General features: G+C 37.7%; 1 protein-coding gene across 3 annotated transcripts in view; it reads left to right on the forward strand.

Moving 5' to 3' along the window:
• Pik3cb (phosphatidylinositol-4,5-bisphosphate 3-kinase catalytic subunit beta) overlaps positions 1-20,656 on the forward strand; it is a 172,673-nt gene that overhangs the window by 81,153 nt on the left and 70,864 nt on the right. Inside the window, exons 3-6 of one of the 3 annotated variants that reach the window (XM_004624978.3) lie at positions 2,494-2,680; positions 4,789-5,014; positions 9,637-9,860; positions 16,692-16,871. In XM_004624978.3, the coding sequence (XP_004625035.1) occupies positions 2,510-2,680; positions 4,789-5,014; positions 9,637-9,860; positions 16,692-16,871 (801 nt within the window). In that variant the 5' untranslated portion in view covers positions 2,494-2,509. Of the gene's footprint in view, positions 1-2,493; positions 2,681-4,788; positions 5,015-9,636; positions 9,861-16,691; positions 16,872-20,656 lie in introns of those variants that run through there. The other 2 variants (XM_023704972.1, XM_023704971.1) reach the window with 2 other exon arrangements.

Genomic DNA, 20,656 nt, shown 5'->3' on the forward strand with positions numbered 1-20,656 from the left:
TTTTGCAGAACTGGGGATTGAACTCAGGCCCTTGCGTTTGCCAGGGAAGTGCATATTCTACTGAACCATCTCCCCAGCCCCCAGCTATTGACATTTATTTATTTATTTATTTATTTATTTATTTATTGACTTTTGAAGATTGATTTTTCTTTTGTTTTGTAAACTTTTTTGGGGTTCTAGGAATCCAACTCAGGACCTTGCACTTGCTAGGCATGCGCTGTGGCATTGAGCTATCTCCCTGACCCTAAAGGTTGATTTTTTTATATCCTGCTAAACTGCTGAAATTCATTGATCATCTTTAAAAGTCTTTAGTCTTTTAAAGTCTTAGGATCGTATCTCTGAGGGAGGACAACTTGACTTTTCCCCCTTCTTGGGTGTCCTTTTCTTGTTCTTTATTATAATCCATGTGAATTTAAATTTCTTCTATTGTTTCAAAGATAGGTTTTTTTTTTATAATGACTTGTTCAAATTAACACTGAATTTGGCGCTTTTTATTCTTCTCTACTCTTTTTAACCTCTGTTCTTGTTATCAGTTAGCTGCAGAAGTCATGTCATTACCTTTGTTCAAGATCCCACATTCTCTTAGCTGATTGCTTCCTGCAAGTGTACTTCCTGCAAACTGGTATGTAGATCAACTCTAGAGGCTGGCCTAGACTCATATTCATGTTTGTTTTGTTTAAAACCAAGTATGGAGTGGTGCCTCTTTCTTTCTTTCTTTCTTTCTTTTTCTTTTTTCTTTTTTCTTTTTTCTTTTTTCTTTTTTCTTTTTCTTTTTTTGAGACAGGGCCTCACTATGAAGTTCAGACAGGCCTTAAAGTCCTTATGTAGCCTAGGTTGGCATCAAACATGCAGTGATCCTTCTGCCTCTGCCGCTGGAATACTGGGATTATAGGCATGCACCACCATGCATGCTCTTCTTGTTGCATTTTGTGAGAAGAAATGTTTGGTGTTCTAAGTTTGGTGATGTTAAGATTGATCAGACAATTTCAGCCCCATTGTGAACATGTCCATATGTCCAAAAGAACTTGCTATGTCCATGTGTGTGTTTCATTTGTTGGACTGGGGTTTAATCTGATAAGTACTTTTCATGTGAATGCTGTTTTAGCTGTAGGAAAGCAAACATAAGAAGTATTACGTTTATAGTCTGAGTTTTTAGGCATGAGGGCTTGGGTCGTAGAGTGATGGTAAAAGCAAGGAGAAAGAGGCCAGAGTCCTATCATGAAGAGTGTTGTGACATGAGTTAAGGGATGAATATGATTAGAGATAGAGCTAGCCAGCTGGCTAACTGGCTGGCTCCCACCCCTCCCCTCCCCTCCCTAGTTCTCCCCTTCCTCTCCATTTTCCCTCCCCTCCCCTCCATCTCCCCTTTCTTTCTTGTACCACGTATCAAACTCAGGACCTTGAACTTGCCAGGCAGGTGTTGTGCCACTGAGCTATATCCCCAGCCTAGTTGAGCTTTCTTGATTATTATTTTCATTGGTGTTTGTAGAGAAAAACTCAGACTATAAACCTAATACTTCTTTTTTTTTTTTTTTTTTTGAACCGGGGATTGAACTCAAGCCCTTGAGCTTGCCAGGCAAGCACTTATTCTACTGAATTATCTCCCCAGCCCCAACTTCTTAAAATATAATCAGGAGATTATTGGGTAAGTGGTTGTTAATTGAATTTCTCAGCACTCTGTGATTCTTGCTCTAAGGTTGTTTACTTTCATTTGTGTTAAACTCACTATACAGCCAAGCTGGTCTTGAGTTCATAGTGATCCTCCTAAATGTTGAGATTACAGCTATGAATCACCATGTCTGGCCAAAGAACAGTTCTTTCAGATGTTATACACTTACCTTGAATTTGGGTGCCATATATAATACATACATGTACATAGAATTTATGAAATGATACCTAAAACTATATTTAGGTAATTTATGGCTTCAGACTTATAGCAGTCCTCATGCCTTAATCTCCCTGCTAGGATTATAGGCATGCACCACCATGCCTGCTACCCTTGCTTTTAAGATACTGCATCATTTAGTTGGCCTCCTATTAGTGGCTCTGTTAAAATCCAAAGGCTAGTTACAGATTGATGGGCTTTATCTCACGTGTATCTACCTATACTTTTTTCCTTCTGAGGGGGTGACTATGTTGTATAGGTAACCTCATACCCCTGGTCAGGTGATCTTCTTACCTCAGCCTCCCAAGTAGTTGGAAGTACAGGGTTTCCTGAATATCTGACATAATTCTCTCCTCCCCTCCCCTCCCCTTCCCTCCCTTCCCCTTCCCTCTCCTCCTCTCTCCTCCCTCCTTTTCTGTCAGGCAATCTTGGAACGTAGTTAAGGCTGATCTTGAACTCACTGTGCAGCCCAGGCTGACCTCATTGATGTTGACTTTCCTGCTTCTGCCTCCTCAGTGTTTGTTTTACAGCATACCCAGCAGATTTGCCATACTTCCATGTATAGTTTGGCTAATGACCATTTTACTATGTTTGACTTACTGTTCTAGGGCTGTGTGGTTATGAATGTGCTTCAGCTTCATAATGCCTCCTGCTATGGCAGACATCCTTGACATCTGGGCAGTGGATTCACAGATAGCTTGTGATGGCTCTATACCTGTGGATTTCCTTTTGCCCACTGGGATTTATATCCAGTTGGAGGTACCTCGGGAAGCTACCATTTCTTATATTAAACAGGTATGTTAAAATCAAATTTCTGAAAACTTAGCTTATATTCTGTGTCATTTTGGGGAAATGGTATTCTGTAACAGAGCATGTTTATAATGAAAATCATATCATAATTTTGATACATGGCTTTTTTTTTTGTCTTTTGGAGATGGGGTCTCACTATGGAGTTGAGGCTAGCCTTGAGCTCACTTTGTAGCCTAGGCTGGTCTCAAATTCCCAAGGATCTTTCTGTCTTCTGAGTGCTGGGATTGCAGGTGTGGGCCACCATACATGCCCTTTTTATGAATATATCTAATATGCCAATCCTCACTCCTACTTCATAGTCTCTGGCTATATCTGAGTGACTGAACTGTCACTACATTTCTTTCTTTCTTTCTTTAAAATTTAAACATAATAGCATCAGTAGATACCCGTTCACAGTGCTGCACAATTATCATCACTATCCCTTTTTCTGGCACTTTTCCATCATCTCGAACATGAACTGTACAGCTTCTCTTTATATATAGTCCAGGTCCTGATGATATGTATTTTAGTTTATGTTTATTCGTTTTGTTTTTGTACCTGGATTTGAACTCAGGACCTTGTGCTTTCCAGGCAGGTATTATGCTGCTGAGCTATATCCCCAGCCCTAGTTTCTGTCTCTGAATTTGCATATTCTATGCCCCTTATATAAGAATACTACAACAAAATAGCTGTCCTTTTTGTGTGACTTATTTTACTTAGCAGAATGTTTTCAGTCTTTTCTTGTTTCAGTATGCATTCTAATTTCATTCATTTTTAGGGCTAGATAATATTCCGTTATACATATATACTACATCCTGTTTGCTCATGCATGTTTCTAAACCTTTGAGTTGTTTCCAACTCGTGGGCATTGTGAGTAATGCCACTGGGAATATTGGTGTACAGATATCTGTTTGAATCCTTGCTTTCAGTTCTTTTGGGTAGAAATGGAACTTAGTGAATTGTTTTCCAATTCTGTGTTTACTGGTTGGTTGGTTGGCTGTTGGTCATATCCAGAGCTTCATGCACATTAGGCAAGTGCTTTACCACTGAGCTACATTGTAGACCCTTAACTTGGTCTTGAACCTGCATTATCCCCAGTGCTCTGTTACAAGTGTGCACCATAGTCCCTGGCTGATTTTTAAGTTTGATGAAGTCCTGTTTAACTACTTTTTTTCTTCTCTTACATGTACTTTCTCATGTTTGTGTGTGTGTGTGTTTGGTGGTGTTAGGGATCCAACCCAGGACCTCACTCATGCCAGCAAGCACTCTGCCACTGAAGTGCATCCACAGCCCCTCCATTTGTTTTGTGTCAGAAAATGTAGAGGTTAACAAGTTTCATTCTAGGTGTCTCATCTGTATCATTGAGTTTTGTTTGTTTTGTTTTAAACTGGCTATTGTCAAGTTATGTAATCCTTTCTGTACATTACTGTGCTAGTATGGCAAACTATTTTACATTGTAACAGCTGGAAGACATGGGAGATGATGAGAAACGTGCTCACTCTGACAGGACAATGTTAGTAAGTTAATACTTCTGATCAATAGAAAAATATACAACAAAGTTTTTATGATGATGGTTTAAATTTTACCTTTTTATTAGAAGTTATTTGAAGGAATCTATTTAAAGGAAGGAATATTAAATATAAAAATACTTTTTTTTTTCTCTCTCTTGTGGTACTGTGAATTGACTGAAGTGCCTTGAATCTACTAGGCAGGTACTCTCCCATAGAGCTAGCTACATCCTTGACCCCATATTGATTCTTAATCTTCATGGGTAATTTTCTTTTTAATAACTTGTTTATAATGCATGTTTTATGTTCTATGTAGTTATATTACTTTATATAGAAGGGATAGTATTATATGTATGCTTGTACTTTGCCATTTAAAAACTAACAAAACTTTAATGTATTGGGGATGGTTTTCCATATCAGAACATATTTTTTCATAATTTTATAATGTATAGACTTAGCCAGTCTGTTACTGCTGAACACTTGGGTTGTCCATGTGGTTTTTGAAAATTTTTGCGAACAGTACTGCATCGGGTATCCTTGCACAGGTATGTTTGTACAGTTATGCCAATGTTACTGTTCTAGCTAATGTGTCACTTACTCCTGCAGATGTTATGGAAGCAAGTTCACAACTACCCAATGTTTAACCTGCTTTTGGACATTGACTCCTATATGTTTGCATGTGTGAATCAAACTGCTGTATATGAGGAACTTGAAGATGAAACACGAAGACTTTGTGATGTCAGGCCTTTTCTTCCAGTTCTCAAGTTAGTGACCCGAAGTTGTGATCCAGGAGAAAAATTGGATTCAAAAATTGGAGTCCTTATAGGAAAAGGTAATTTAAAAACTCCTAGTACAAATTCTTTGATCTCTAATGTTACATGTATAACCATATAATAAGTATATTCTGATATTACTTTTCAAAGTATAGTCCATGTACTACTGAGTATCAATTTGAGATAAGGTAAGTACAGAATTGAGAGAATTAAATATTTATGAACTCCTCTTGGAGCGGGGTGCAGTAGTACATGCCTATAATCCTAGCACTAGGGAGGCTGAGGCAGGAGAATATTGCAAGATCAAGACCAGCCAGGGCTACAGAGTGAGCTCAAGGGCTGGGGAGATAGCTGGGCAGTCTAAGCGCCTGCCTGGCAAATACAAAGACCTGGGTTTGATCCCTGGTACCACATGTGGTGCCCGCCCTGAAACTGGGTGTGCCAGTTTAAGCCTGTAATCCCAGTGCTGGGGAGGCTGAAACAGGAGGATCACTACCAGTCTGAGCTGTGTAGTGAGACTGTGTATCAAAATAAAATAATAAAATTTTTTAAAAACGAAGTGAGCTCAAAGTCAGCCTGAACTGCATGGTGAGAACTTGTCTCAAAGACAAAAAACAAACAAAAAAGGAAAATCTTTTCTCTCTCTCTCTCTCTCTCTCTCTCTCTCTCTCTCTCTCTCTCTAATGTATTTGGTTGTTACAGGGTCTCATTACGCAGCTAGGACTCATGGTTATCCTCGTTTTCAGCCTCCCCACCTCTCGGATTACAGGCATGCACCACTATGCCTGGACCTGGTGACTGACTCAGCCTGGCCTGGGGATGGGGCTGGCACAACATGTGCCCCGGATTGAACCATGGTCCCTGCTCTTGCCTAAGCAGGTGCTTTAGTCTGCTGAGCTATCTTGCTGACCCCCAATGTAATACTGGCTTATGTGTTATATGTCTTTTTCTTTACTAATGAAACATTTTTATTTTGCAAAGGTATTTGCCTTTGAATTGGAAAGAAAATTATTTCTTTACTGCAGATAGCTTGAGCCCTTTAAGAGACGCACCCTTTTTATGAACTATACCTAGAATACTGACTTTTTTATACAACCAAGACTTTCAGCTGCTTTGTGTTCCCAAAAGCTCATATTTTTTAAACAAATTTTACTCCTTAACTGAAATGATCTGTAATTAAAAATTATTTTTGTAGAGTCAAGATGAGTCATGTCTACATTATTCATTGCAAGTTAATTCTATGGAAAATTGTAACAAAATTAAGGTTATGGAATATTCGGAGTCCCAGCGGCTGATGGTATCTCAGTATCTTGCTTTATAGAAGGTATTGACTTGATTTTGGAGCTAAAAGTTTACTTAGGAGGAGATTTTAAAGACTTAAGTACAAAACCAGAATATTCACTGAAGGATTTTGGATCTGACTTGGTATTTATACTGCTGATTTTTTTTTTGAACCGGGGATTCAACTCAGACTCTTACACTTGCCAGGAAGCCCTTATTCTACTGCGCCATCTCCCCAGCCCCGATTTAGTATTTATACTGATTGGATTCACTAATGTAGACTAACATAATACTATCCCCCTTAAGATCATTTTTTTGGTCTTAACCTATCATAATTCAAGCTAATAATGATTACCATGTAACTCCTTCTAGGGAATATTAGAATATAACCTTGTTGGTGTATTTACATTAAACTGATATTTGATGACCCTTAAAGTGTTTGATTACTTGAAAGAATGACTGGTTTATTTTTGGAAATTATTTTTCCCCATTAAATATTTTACTTATTAAAAAGGTTTTTTTTTAAAAAAAATCTGTTTGTTTGTTTGGTACAGGGTCTCCCTATTCAGCTCAGACTTGTAGTGATCCTCTTGTCTCAGCCTCCCCTGGGATTATAGGCATGTGGCACCACACCTGGTTTCTGTGGCCGCAAGGAGCAGTGCGGGGGTTGGGGGAAGGGGAGGGCAGCACTGCATGGGTACCGGGATCAAACCCAGGTCCTTGTGCTTGCCAAGCTGGTGCTTAGACTGCTGATCTATCTCCATGGCTCTCCATTACATATTTTAGAATTATATATCATGTACATATTTTTCTTGCCCTTGTTAGAGAACATTACTTTGTACTTTTTAGAGCTATGATGATTTTGAGAAAATTTTAATTTTTATTCAGTAGAACAGATTTTTACTTAATCCTATGAAAAATTTTCTGTAGATTATTATGTCCTACAATTTGAATGGATATGTGTCTTATTATATAAATTAAGTAGTTTACTGCTCTTACCTGTTTATAAATTATGCTTTGTAGACTATCTAAAAAAGCTGTCATTGTGATTATGCACGTATGAAAAAAGTTTATGTTGAACCAGGCATGGTTGTACACACCTATAATCCCAGCTCACTCAAAGTCTGAGATAGGGGCTGGCCAAATAGCTCAGTAGATTAAAGTGCCTGCAAGCAGGCACAGGGACCAGACTGGGCGTGGTGGCGCGTGCCTGTAATCCCAGCTCTTGGGAGACTGTAAACAGGTGGATCACTCACTATGAGTCCAATCTAGTAGTGAGACCCTGAACACCCTGTATACGACCCTTCTCTAAAAAAAAAAAAAAAAAAAGTCTGAGATATGGATGATTGGCATAAATTTGGGTCAGCCTGGATTACATAGCGAGTTTAAAGCCATCCTGAACTACCTAGTAAGACCCCTGTAAGTTATTGTTTTTAGAAGAGTCAATGTATTTTAGAATAAACTTTTAACACCTTACAAATCAACTTTTGCAGTTTCTTATTTATGCATTATGACTATAACCAGAACATGGTGAGGTTATACCTTTTGGGAAAACAGTAAACTATTATTTCCTTTTAACTGTCTTCTCTTTCCAAAGGAAACAGTAGAACTTTTAGGATGTGATAGCCCTAAATAGGCTGAAAAATTTTTTTTCTGAAAGATGATGTAGCTGATCATTATTTTTTAGTCTTCTAAGTAATTACAGAGCTGTTGTTTCACTTCTAATTATTTGCTGTGTTGAACGTATATGCCCCACTTGCAGTGATTTCTCTACATCTGGTAAAAATGAATCATAATCAGAGGTTTTTACCAGCCTTCTGAAACCAATATTTGAAAATGCCCCTGTTTTTCTTGACCTGTCTAAACATGCAGCAAATCTTTTTTGTATTGCTGGGGATTGAACTCAAGGCCTGATGAGTGCAGGGCAACCACTTTCTATCCTCATGTCAAAACCTTGTTTCGTTTCGTTTCGTTTCGTTTCGTTTCTTCTCTTTTCTTTTCTGTTTTTCCCTGGAGACAAGGGTCTATGTACTATGCAGTTCAGACTGGCCTTAAATTCATGGTAGTCCAAGCTGGCCTTGAATTTCCAGTGATGGGCTTGCCTTAGCCTCCCAAGTGTTGGGACTATATGCATGAGCCACCTTGCCCAGCTCAACCCTTTTAACTTTTATTATTTTTATTTTTAGCTAAACTAGAGACTGACCCCAGGACCTTCACAAGGAGCTAGAAGCTCTTTGTTGACTTTTTATTTTGAGCAAGCCTTGTTTAATCACTAGATTGCCTAGGGCAGTCTCAAGTTTATGATGCACAGCCTCTCATAATGCTGGGATTGCAGACATGAGCCACCATGGCTGGTTAAAGTTTTATTTTTGAATCAGGGTCTTACTAAATTGGCGAGGTTGGCGTTCTTCCTGACTAGTGGCTGGGATTACAGACATGTACCACTATGCCTGACTTGAAACTCTGGATATTTTTATACATTTTATTATTGTTATTGTTTTGGGCTTTTTGGGGGTGGGTACTCAGGACCTTGTACTTGCCAGACAGGTGCTTGTGCCACTAAGCTATATCAGTGACCCCTGTAGTATTATTTTTAAGCTTATTGCTGTTATTTTTTTATTTTTAAAAAAATTTTATTTGTGTGTGTGTGTGTGTGTGTGTGTGTGTGTGGCCAGCTCAGCCCACCAGGGGGTGGGGCTGGCTGGCATGTGGTGCTGTGGGATTGAACCGCGGTCCCTGTGCTTTGCTTAGCTTGTTCTAACTAGGTGCTTTAGACCACTGAGCCATCTCACCAGCCCTATTTTTTGATTCTTTTGAGACAGGGTCACATTATATAGTCCAGGTTTTCCTTGAACTCACTGTTTAGCCCAGGTTAGCCTTGAACTCACAGTAATCTTCCTGCTTCAATCTCTTTAAGTGCTGGGATTATAGGTAATGCACCACCATGTGGACTGCCTATGTATGGTTTTAAATTGTGCATTAATAGGTATCAGTAACTTATAAAGCTGGTAACCAATCTATATTTCTTCATAGGACTTTAGTTTTATATAACTTAGAAATTCAACTTCATGTCTTCTGTACTTGAGATTTATCATTTTTGTAATTAAGTTTACTTGTTAATTTGCACGTATATTTATAATGATCATATTCATCATAGGGAATGTGTACCTATATATATGATGTCTTGATTCCTTTGTTTTTCCAATCTTCCTTCCTTCCTTCCTTCCTTCCTTCCTTCCTGATATTTTATTTTGTTTGTTTATTTCTTTATTTTCATATATTCTTGCCTGGTTTTGTCTGCTTTATAAAAGCTAAATAAGTTAAGTTTTTGTTAAAAACATTTTGTATTCTCTTGTTATTATTAACTTCTGAAAATGATACCTTTACAAAATGTATCTAGGGCTCCATGAATTTGATGCCTTAAAGGATCCTGAAGTGAATGAATTTCGAAGAAAAATGCGCAAATTCAGTGAGGAGAAGATTCAGTCACTTGTGGGTTTATCGTGGATTGACTGGCTGAAGCAGACATACCCACCAGAGCATGATCCATCCACCCTTGAAAACGTACAAGATAAGCTTTATGGAGGAAAGCTGATTGTAGCTGTTCATTTTGAAAATAGTCAGGTAGTTTTGTATTTTTTAAAGAAATATTTTGTAATCTCTGATTTTTACTTGAATATTGTTCCATTCTTAGAAGTATCTCTTAGGGGCCAGGGAAATGGCTCAGTGGAATAAGCGCTTCCCTGGCAAGCACAAAGGCCTGAGTTCAATCCCCGGTTCCGCAAAAAAAAAAAAAAAAAGTATCTCTTATAAGAATGTGCCATTACAAAGTAAAGTTTTTGATTTAAGGTAGATGTATATTTAGAATTCTATAGAATAGTTTAACATCCTTTGCACTTATATGATATCTTGATGCAGTAGAATAGTAGTTTAGAATACACCTGACACACTGCACTATTTAATTGGCTTTTCAGTCTTAAAGGGGATGTTAACATCTCTTTTCTCTTGGGGCTGGGGTGAGAGCTCCAAGCCTTCTGGAGGCCAAGGCAGGGGGATTGCTGGTTTGAGCCTAGCTTGCCCAATTTAGTGACTTAATGAGAGAGTCTCAAAATATGGGATGGGACGTAATTGATGGCAGGGGCCCTGGGTTCAATCCCCAGTATTGAGAGATGAAGAGGGAGAAAAATAGGGAGAGGGGAGAAGGAAAGAGAAAAGTAACATGAAAAGAAAAGGAAAAAAAGAAAAAAGAAACGGAGAGGCTGGCAGGCTGGCTTAGGGAAAAACACCATTGATTATCCTGTGATATTGAAAATAATGTTCAACTTGAGTCAAAATTTTATTTTATTTTATTTTTTATTTTTTGAGTCAAAATTTTAATAACATAAAATCCTACTATCACATTTAAAATATTGCTTAGGGACTTCTGCAAGGCCCATAGAGGTGTACTAGGAAAATTCACTGTAGTGATTAAAATTCAATTTGGAAAGCTTGGTTTAATACAATTTACCTATCTATGTCAGTCAGAGTTTCTTTATAGATGAGTCATGTCTCTATAAGGACATAAAAATTTTAATGTAATCATTCTTTTAAGAAGTGTATATGGAAAGAAAAGGCTTTTTGTTGTTGTTCGTTTGTTTCCCTTTCTGGTAGTGGGGATAGAAAGAAGCTAAGACTTTTGGACCAAGCTACATCTCTAGCCTTTTTTTTTTTTTTAAATAGGATCTCACTTAGCTGCTAAATTGCCCAAGTTTTCCTTGAGTTTGCAGTCTTTCTGTCTCAGTATCCCAGAGTCTTGGGATTATGGGAGTACATCACAGGCCTTTGTTGTTGTTGTTGTTCTACTGTGCTAGGGTTGAACTCAAGGCCTTCCTTGTGTATTCTAGACAACTGCTTGCCCCAGTAAAGTGTGTGTGTGTTGTGCTGGAGATCTTCACACTGAGCTACATCCCCAGTCTTTTTGTTATTTTTTATTTTGAGACCAAGTCTCATTAAGTTTCTAAATTGCCTAAGCTGGGCTTGATTTTACAGTCTTCCTATCTCAGACTTCTGGAGTGCTTTGATTGTAAGCCTGGCTTAAGGACATGTTTTGAAAATAAGAGATGAAGGAGCCAGGGAGATGGCTCAGTAGAATAAGCGCTTCCCTGGCAAGTGCAAGGGTCTGAGTTCAATCCCTGGTTCCACCAAAAAAAAAAAAAAAAAAAAAGAGAAAATAAGAGATGAAGATACAGTATTTTGAAATCTTACTGATTCTAAGTAATCATAGCATGTTAAGTTAGTAGAAGTTTAGAAGTTATTCAGCCAGACTTTCTGTAGTTGTTTTAGCCAGGTCTAGTGGCACACACCTACAATACCAGCACTCTGGAGGCTGAGCAGGAGAAGCACTGGGGAGTTGTTTTTTTTTTTTTTTGGTGGCACCAGGGATTGAACTCAGGCCCTTGTGCTTGCCAGGCAAGCACTTATTCTACTGAGCTATCTCCCCCGCCCATCCTAGCCTTTCTCTTGTGTTTAAGCAGATACTTAAACAACTGAGCTAATGGGCAGGCCCTCAGAAGGTTTTTTTTTTTTTTTTTTTTTTTTTTAGTCCAAAAGCTAAGATGCTGTGGTTGGATCCCCAGAATTCTTGCAGACTTTCCCTGAAGGCATTCTGAGACACCCCCCCCCAAAAAAAAAAATCCTTCTTCCTAGATAGTTGAAATGTAGCTAACACATCTATTTCTAGTCTGCTTTTTTTCCCAAGCAAAATCTTTTGAAAAGGTTTAAGCCACAGATTCTTAGACCTGTATTCTATGGACCAGTAAAATTATTAAATTTTAAAGAATTGTGTCAGGTATGGTGATGCACATCTATAACCCCAGCATTCCGGAGGCTGAGCCAGGAGGATTAATGTGAGCTTGAGACCAGTGTGGGCTACAAAGAGAACTCAAGACCAGTATGAACTGCATAGTTTACACCCTGTCTCAAAAAGAGAGAAAAAACTAATCTCTGGAAGGAAGAAAGGAAGGAAGGAAGAAAGGAAGAAAGGAAGGATTGTGAGAAGTCACATAGATTTTAGAGGGTTTTATTTGGTTTTTGTCCTTTTGAGACAGGGTCTTGCTACACAGCTCAGGCTGGCATTGAGCTCGTTTTGTAGCCCAACTCAGCCTCAGATTTGCAGCCATGCTCCTACCTCAGCCTCCTGAGTGCTGGGATTACAGGGATTTTATAGGCTTTTATTTAATATTCAAATAAGAATATTCTTAAAAGCCCAAAATCCCGATATATAGCCAATGTATTTCATAAAAATCCTTCACCATTGAAGACAATATTAGTGACATAATCTGTTATTTATTTATTTTGTGTATTTTAGGGAAGGGTGTGCAGTGTGTTCAGGGTCTCACTACTAGATCTGACTCGTAGTGATTCTCCTGTTTACAGCCTCCTAAGTGCTGGGATTACAGGTTTGTGTCACCATGCCCAGTCTCAATTGCCCAGTCTCAATTGCTGTCTCAGCATACCCCAGGAGTGGGGCTGGCGCAGCAGGCCAGGGGATCACTTTAATCCGCTGAGCTATTTGGCCGGTCCTTTAGTGACACAATCTGAATAAAAGACACTTGGCACCTACTCCATCTTATTTGCATTCTCTGTTTCCACTTCTACTTCTGTAAAGTTCTAAATTGGTCACTTTTCTATCAACTGCAGACTATCAGCAGTGAGGACCATAGACTAAGAATGAGATGAAATGTAATAAGTGATCATTTGGTTAAGTATGATTTTCTGGAATTAGTTGGCAGAGAGTTAGCCAGCAATTTCTGTAAAAACAACAACAACAACAACAACAAAACACCAGGTATTTTATTTTTATTATATTTTTTAGTTCTTTTGAGGCAGGATCTCACTATATGTGGTTCAAGCTGGCCTTCAGCTTACCACGTAGACCAGGGTGGCATTGAACTCAATAATCCTCTTCTGCCTTCCACGTGCTGGCACAGAATTATTAATTTATTAAGTTGGTGTAAAGTATATAGACTAAATTTTGATAGAGACTAAATTTTTTGTTTTGTTTTTGTGGAGCTGAGGATTGAAGCTAGGGCCTCATGCTGTCACCAAGCTACATTCCCGGTCTAGGTTCTATAACTTCTTGAGAAAAGATAATCAGTGGAAAAATCCATATGATATATTCCCTGATAGTAAACTTTAAAAAAAAATTATTTTTATTGGCACACATTTTTTAAAAAATATTTTTTTGAGACAGTGCCACATTTTGTAGTTCAGGCTAGCCTTGAACTCACAATGTACCCCAGGCTGAACTTAACCTCCAGCAGTCCTCCTGCCTCAGCCTTCCAAGTGCTGAGATTACAGCCTGTGCCACCACACCTGGCTGTTTTTATTGATATACATTTGACACACATAATGATCACATTCATCATAGAGAATTTGTACCTGTACATAATATATTTTAGTTCTTCCCCCCATTTCCATTTCTTCCATGGTCACATTCATCATAGAGAATTTGTACCTGTACATAATTTTAATTTATTTTAATTTTTCCCCCCATTTCCATTTCTTCCCTTCCATCCTTCTCTTTTCTCTTTAAAACTTTTTTCTGTTTTTCTGCTTCCATTCATTTTTATTTTTTTAATCCCTAGTCTCTCCTTTCCTCTACCTGTATCCCATCTCTTGTTCCTCTTCCCATTTAAACATTTTCTTCCTATTTCTTAAAAACTGTCATCCAGTATTGTCCTTATTTACCCTTTCAGTTTCCCACCCAAGAGAAACATATTTAAACGTGTGTCTGATTTATTTCACTTAAAATTATGTTCGCAAGGTGTGTTCATTCACCTAAAATTGCCTTTCATATAAGTTGTCCTTTTATGTCAGTGTGTATAAAAACCACACTTTTCTTTATCCATTCATCCACTAATGGGCATCTGGGCTGCTTTGTTTCCAAGATGTAGCTATTGCAAATTGTGTTGCTATGAACATAGACGTGCATATATTTCTCTGATATCAAACCTTTAACTTTCGAGAAGATACCAAGGAGAATAGCTGAGTCAAATGGAACCTCTGCTTTCAGTTTAATGAGCAATCTCCATGCTGATTTCCATATTGTTTTTTACCAAATTATACTCCCACCAACAATGGAGAAGGGTTTATTTTCCCCCACAGCCTCACCGGTATTTGTTATTGATTGAATTCTTGATGGTAACCATTCTTTCTGGAAATAGAACTACAGTGTTCTTTTAGTTGGCATTTCTCAGATGACCAGTTCAGCATTTTTTATTATACTTATTTGCTGTTTGTACTTCTGAGAAGTGCCTTTTGATTTCAAATACCCTTTTTTGAATTGGTCTTTAAATTCAGGGGGTTCTGGTATTTTTGAGTTCTTTATATATGCTAGATATATTCTAGATATTAGTCCTTTGTGTGAAGAATAACTGTTAAAAGATTTTCCCCCATCCTGTGGTTTGTTTCTTCATTTTGTTGGTGGTTTCTTTTGTGTGCAAAGGCTTTTTAATATGATGTGTTTCTAGTTGTTGACTCTGTTATATTTCCTGGGCAGTCAGGGTTTTGTTCACAAGGTCTTTGCCTACACCTATGTCTTGAGGAGTTTCACCTGTTCTGTCTTCCAGCAAATTATGTGTTTCTGTTTTAATTTTTTTAGATCTTTGATCCACTTAGATTTTAGATTAGTGCATGGTAAGACTTAAGGGTATAAGCTTCAACTTCAGCACATGGTAAGCCAGTTTTTTTTTTTCTTTCTTTTTAAAATAATTTTATTGAGAAACAAATAGCAATGAGATAGTTTTAAAACCTATTAGTAGGACAGTTTCAATAATTAATACATTGCATATTGTTGTCTTCTTAGTGGTTATTCATAGTACAAGATGCAGACATGATATCCTGTCCACAAACACTATTAGTACAAATCTTTTTATTTATTGAATTAAGAGAAAGTAGCTGTATATCTCTCCTATTTTGAATATACAGATACAAAATGGTCATTTGTATCCCCTTTTTTTGTTTAGTTTTGTCAGAGATAGGTAGTCCATTGTCATTTAAATATTGTAGGTACATAAATTCAGCAAAATATTCCAACATAGTCCAGTAGTCCATAATAGTAGTGGGTTATCCATAGGACTGGCAATGTCTGAAGTTGTTGACTTCAGCCTTTTACAACTCAGCATATTAATGTGGTTTTACTTTTTATACTTTGTTTCTATACTTTTCTGCTGGATGGTTAAGACCAAGATAAAGCAAGACCTATGTAACAAGAAATGTAACTTTTGTGTCTGCCAAGGTCAGTCAAATCCCCTCAGGATTTATCCTGAAACCCTGTACCACAGTTTGTAGATCCTTTGTCAGTGTCAGCTATGTGGATGAGTCATAGCCATTGCTTGACCAATTTGCTGTTTGTGAAAGCCTGAGAGAATGTTTTCTCTCCATGTAACTCTCCTTAGGCATACTGTACATCATCAATCACTTTCCTCTTTAGCCCCATAATCTCCTTGATCAGAAAATTTGGGACACAACTGAGGTACATGATGTTACAGTATAGGTTCTCCTATGTCCTGAGTCTTCACTGACTTTGAAAGGATAGGGCCAAAATGTTGGCTGTCCTTGTAGCCCTTCTTTTTCTCTAATTTTTGGTCTGAAAACTTGGGTTGTTAACCTTCCAGAAGAGAAGCTTATTTATTACCTTACAATATAGGCAGTTGAGCTTAGCCTCACTATCTGTCTGACTATCAAACATCTTAGACATAACATGGAACAGGTATTTTCCATCAAGTATTGATATGTTAAACTTTAAGTGCCTACAGAATATGAAGAAAAAAAGTTTAAAAAAATAGGAATGAACAGTTACATATTTTTACAGAGAGATTTAGAAATCTAACCATATACAGCATTGTAGTAGGACTGTTCTATGACATTTTTTTCCTTGTCTCTTGTTTTCATTTATTACTCTTTTTTCTTTTAAACAAACATTTACTTGAGAGACAGTATGATAAGCCAGTTTTTCCAGCATGATTTATTAAAGAGGCTGTCTTCTTTCCAATGAAGGTGTTTGTGGCCCCTTTGTCAAAGATAAGGTAGCTGAAGTGTGTTTGGACTTGTTTCTGTATCTTCTGTGCTGTTCCATTGATCTCGGGGTCTGGTTTTGTTTGTTTGTTTTGCCATTACCATACTGTTTTGTTATGGTAGCACTGTAGTATAATCTCACATTGGGGGTAATCTTAAATGTGGCAGCTGTGGTGTTTAGAATACAGTAAGAAGACTTTCAGATTGCTGGAAATCTTAGCAAATTTTATATGGGAAATGGGAACATATCTAGAATGTAGAAAAATCCTTTGGGTATAAAACTTTAAAGATTGAAAGGCATTATGCACATATATACATAATACACAGTGATTTTAATTGTGATTTTTCAACACAAACGTGAAATTTCCTGCTTCAGTTCTCTATTTTCTCTTTTCATAGGATGTGTTTAGCTTTCATGTATCTCCTAATATGAATCCCATCAAGGTAAATGAGTTGGCAATCCAAAAACGCTTGACTATTCACGGGAAGGAAGATGAGGCCAGGCCTGCTGACTATGTGTTGCAAGTCATTGGGAGAATAGAATATGTGTTTGGTGATTACCCACTAATTCAGTTCCAGGTAGGTGTGCTGTCCTGAAAAGTGTATGTGTATATATTTAATTTTTATTTTTGATTTATAAAGAATATGCTGATAGCATTTGGAATCTATAGAAAATTAACACTGACATAAGTAATGTATAATCCATAATCCTACCTAATCCTTTGAAAATACCATTGTTAACATTTTGGCATGTTTTTGTTACTTTTATTTACAGTTATATATATTTTGTGTATATATATATATATATGTTTTTGACTTAATGATTATATATATATATATATATATATATATGTATATATGTATATGTATCTGTGTTTGCATTTTACTTTTTTTGGTGTTCAAATTATTTTCCTACAGCGTTATGAATTCTTAACATAGTTTGTTACAGTTCCCTATTTTTTTTTTTTTTACTATATAAGCATATGGTTTAAATGTGAAATATTCTAGAGGAAGTTAAATATTTTAAAAATTTCATTAAATCTTGACTCACTCATTGAATTGTATAAAAATTATTTGTACAAGAACTTCTGAACTAAATAATATTTTAGGTTAGGAGTACTGGGATTACATGTGCTATACCACTGAACTACATTACCACCTCAGTATAGTAATATTTAAAATTTTCAATTTCAAAAAATTTCAGTTTCACTCAGTATGTTCCCTTTGTACCTTTTAATTCTTGCTTCCATATGTGGTAGGAATGTTGCATAAATTAGGAAAAAACTGTTCCTAATCTTTGAGACATTCATTTCTGTTTAACCCTGAATTTTTTTAAATGTGTACTTTATGAAAGTCACTAAACTGACTTAGATTAAAATGGAGTTTAAATAAGGGATAGGTATCCAGGAACCCTTTCCTCACATGTTAACCTTTTTACAGAGTTTTTCCTCATCCTGCCACCCCTGCCTGCCTTTGCGTTTATGGTGCTTTGTTTCTATGTTTGTTTTTTAGATTCTTACTATGCAGTCCAGGCTGGCCTTGAGCTCACTTTGCAGCCCAGGCAGGTCTCAAACTCACAACAGTCCTCCTGCCTCAGCCTCCTGAGTGCTGGGATTACAGACAGGCGTGCACCACCAAATCCTGCTCATTGCAACGTTTTAGATATGCATAGTAATCACTTTCATCGTAGAGAAGTTGTACTTGCACATGATATGACTTTTTTTTTTTTTAATTCCCCTATGCTTCCTTCAGCTTCCCTCCCCTTCCCATTTATGAAAGCCTTGTTTCTGTGTTTTCCTTCTTTTCTCATGTTTTTTCTTTTCCACTCCCCTCTCTTTTATTTCCCCGTTTGAACATTTTACTCCTATTTTGTAATATATACATTTTGGTCCTTATTTATACTTTCAGTTTCTTACACTAGAGAAATACTGAAGTACTTACACATGTGTCTGATTTATTTTAAAAGAGTATGGATTCAGGATGCATCCATTTTCCTAGAAATGTCTTGAGCATAGCCTTTTTTATGGCAGAATAATACTCCATTGTGTAAAAAAAGCCAAATCTTTTTTATCCATTCACTAGTTGGTGAGTACTTAGGTTGTTTCTAAGATTTAGCTGTCACAGACTGTGCTGCTATAAACCTGAGTGTGCATATATCTCTGTATCTGCACCTTGTAGTTTTTGGTCAGCGCATTAAAGTATAGTGTAAAATCTGTAAAAATCATGAGTGTTTAAGCCAGGCCACATCAGTGGGCTATGGATATTCCTGCCCTTTTTCATTCTTTCATAAGCAGCTTAATTTCATCCAAGAAGGCTACACGTCTCCAGCACTTGTACATGCTCAACCACCAGACATTAGTAAGTAAAGCATCATACTGTGCCTGAACTTCAAACAGAAGTGCTTGAAACTGTTGACAGTGAAAAGCACAAGCCATGACATAATTACCATTTTTGCAACCTCTGAGACTATTGTCTAATTTATGCTGCTTTCACCGGCACAAGGAGCTTCTTGAGATATAATACAATGAAACTGAATGCCTGACTACATATTTTGCTTCTTAAACAGAGAGCGGTATGAAAACAGATGTTGCTTCCACCTTGTAATGTCCCTCATCACTAGTAATTGAAACCACTTTTTCTCATCTTATGTCTGTGACAGTCTCCATCAATGCATTGTATATATGCCTGTGTTCTTCCAGGCAAGGATACCAGTTTCACCAGCTCATGATGCCCTCAGCAGCATAATGCAAAATTACTGGTAGTCTTGCATGCTTATTTATATTTGCTTTTTTTTTTTTTTTTGTGGGGATGCAAGGTCTTGCTACGCAGTTCACAGATGTAGTGATCCTGCTGTCTCAGCCTCGCCAGTGCTGGGATTACAGGCATGTGCCACCACACCTGGTTCTGGGGCCAGCATGGCACGCCTGGGGTCTGGCATGTGGTACCTGGGATTGAACCTGGGTCCTTGCACTTGCCAGGACATATGCTGCCGAGCTATCTCCCCAGCCCTGATATATTTGCACATTCATCCAAACACATGGAACAAGAGGATGCTTTTTATAAGTCAGTGAGGAGCTAGTGACTGACATCATTTACCATGTGCAGGATTTGATGTTTAACAGTGTTTCTGCCACATGGTATCTCAGAGATGCATCCTCCCCACCCCCATAGTAGAGATTGAACTCAGGACCTTGAACTTGCCAGACAAGCATATATGCTGCTGAGCTATCTCCCCAGCCCTGCTGTTTTGTTTTAGAGACACAGGGTCTTGTTTTACTCAAACTCCTGGCAGTCCTGCCTCAGTCTCTTAAGTGCTAGGTTTACAGATATGCACCGCAATGCCTGGCATGTTGCATGATTTTTTCCTTGTTTGGGAAGTTATGAGAAAGGGAATTAGTCCCAGATAACATGACCATTTTGATAGGAGCTTATATTTTTACTGTGTACAGTCAAATTTGAAAGCTGGCAGCTGTCAGATGATTTGTTTTAGACAGCTGTAAAAGCTAAGACGTAGAATGATACGTCTTCTTTTTCTGTTTGAGAAGCTTTACTGTCAGTTTCACCAAGCTTAGCAGCACTTTTGTCAAAATGCTCTCTGCTACTTGATTGGGACACGCAGTGCTTTCACTACACAGTATATGTAATGACACTCTCCAGGCCTCCTGACATAGCACCCACTGTCTGTTTTCAGGTTTTCTTTTTTGCTGTAGACATTTTTGGTATTCAAGACTTAGAGTCTACAAAAAGACAAAATTAAGAAGTAACCAATACAGATCTATCCCTATACCAAAAGTAACTAACATTGTTAGTTAACATTAAAGAATTGGATATTCACTGAATCTCCCATTGACAGCTGTGATACTCGGCTGGGGTTCCTATTGGACTTGCTGAACACCAGCAGAAGAGGACAATGTTCCACTGACTCACAGCTTTTGTTGGCCTATTTTGAAAAAAGCTTCTGAGTGCATTTTCTGCCTTGTGGGGGTTTCTGCTAAAGTCACAGCCAGCCCAAGGGCTGAGGGGATACACACACACACACATACACACACACACACACCCATACATCCATCAAACAGGCTCTCACTATGTAGTTCAGGCTGGTTTTGAACTCACTGTATAGCTTAGACTGACTTTGAACTCTCAATGGTCCTTCTATCTGAGGTTGCAGGCATGTGCCACCATGCCTGGCTTCTTGCTCTTGTTCTCATAAATTCTTCACAAATAATTAAATATGATGCTGCAGATTCAGATATGCCATGGGGAGCAGCATAATATTAAAAGAAAATCCTAGTCTCTTAATTAGAACATCCCTTTGTAAAATCATAAATGTTAAATTTTCGTAAGAAAACTGAAAGCCAAACTCT

This window comes from Octodon degus, unplaced genomic scaffold (assembly GCF_000260255.1).
Source record: "Octodon degus isolate 3935 unplaced genomic scaffold, OctDeg1.0 scaffold00008, whole genome shotgun sequence".
Lineage (NCBI taxonomy): Eukaryota > Metazoa > Chordata > Mammalia > Rodentia > Octodontidae > Octodon > Octodon degus.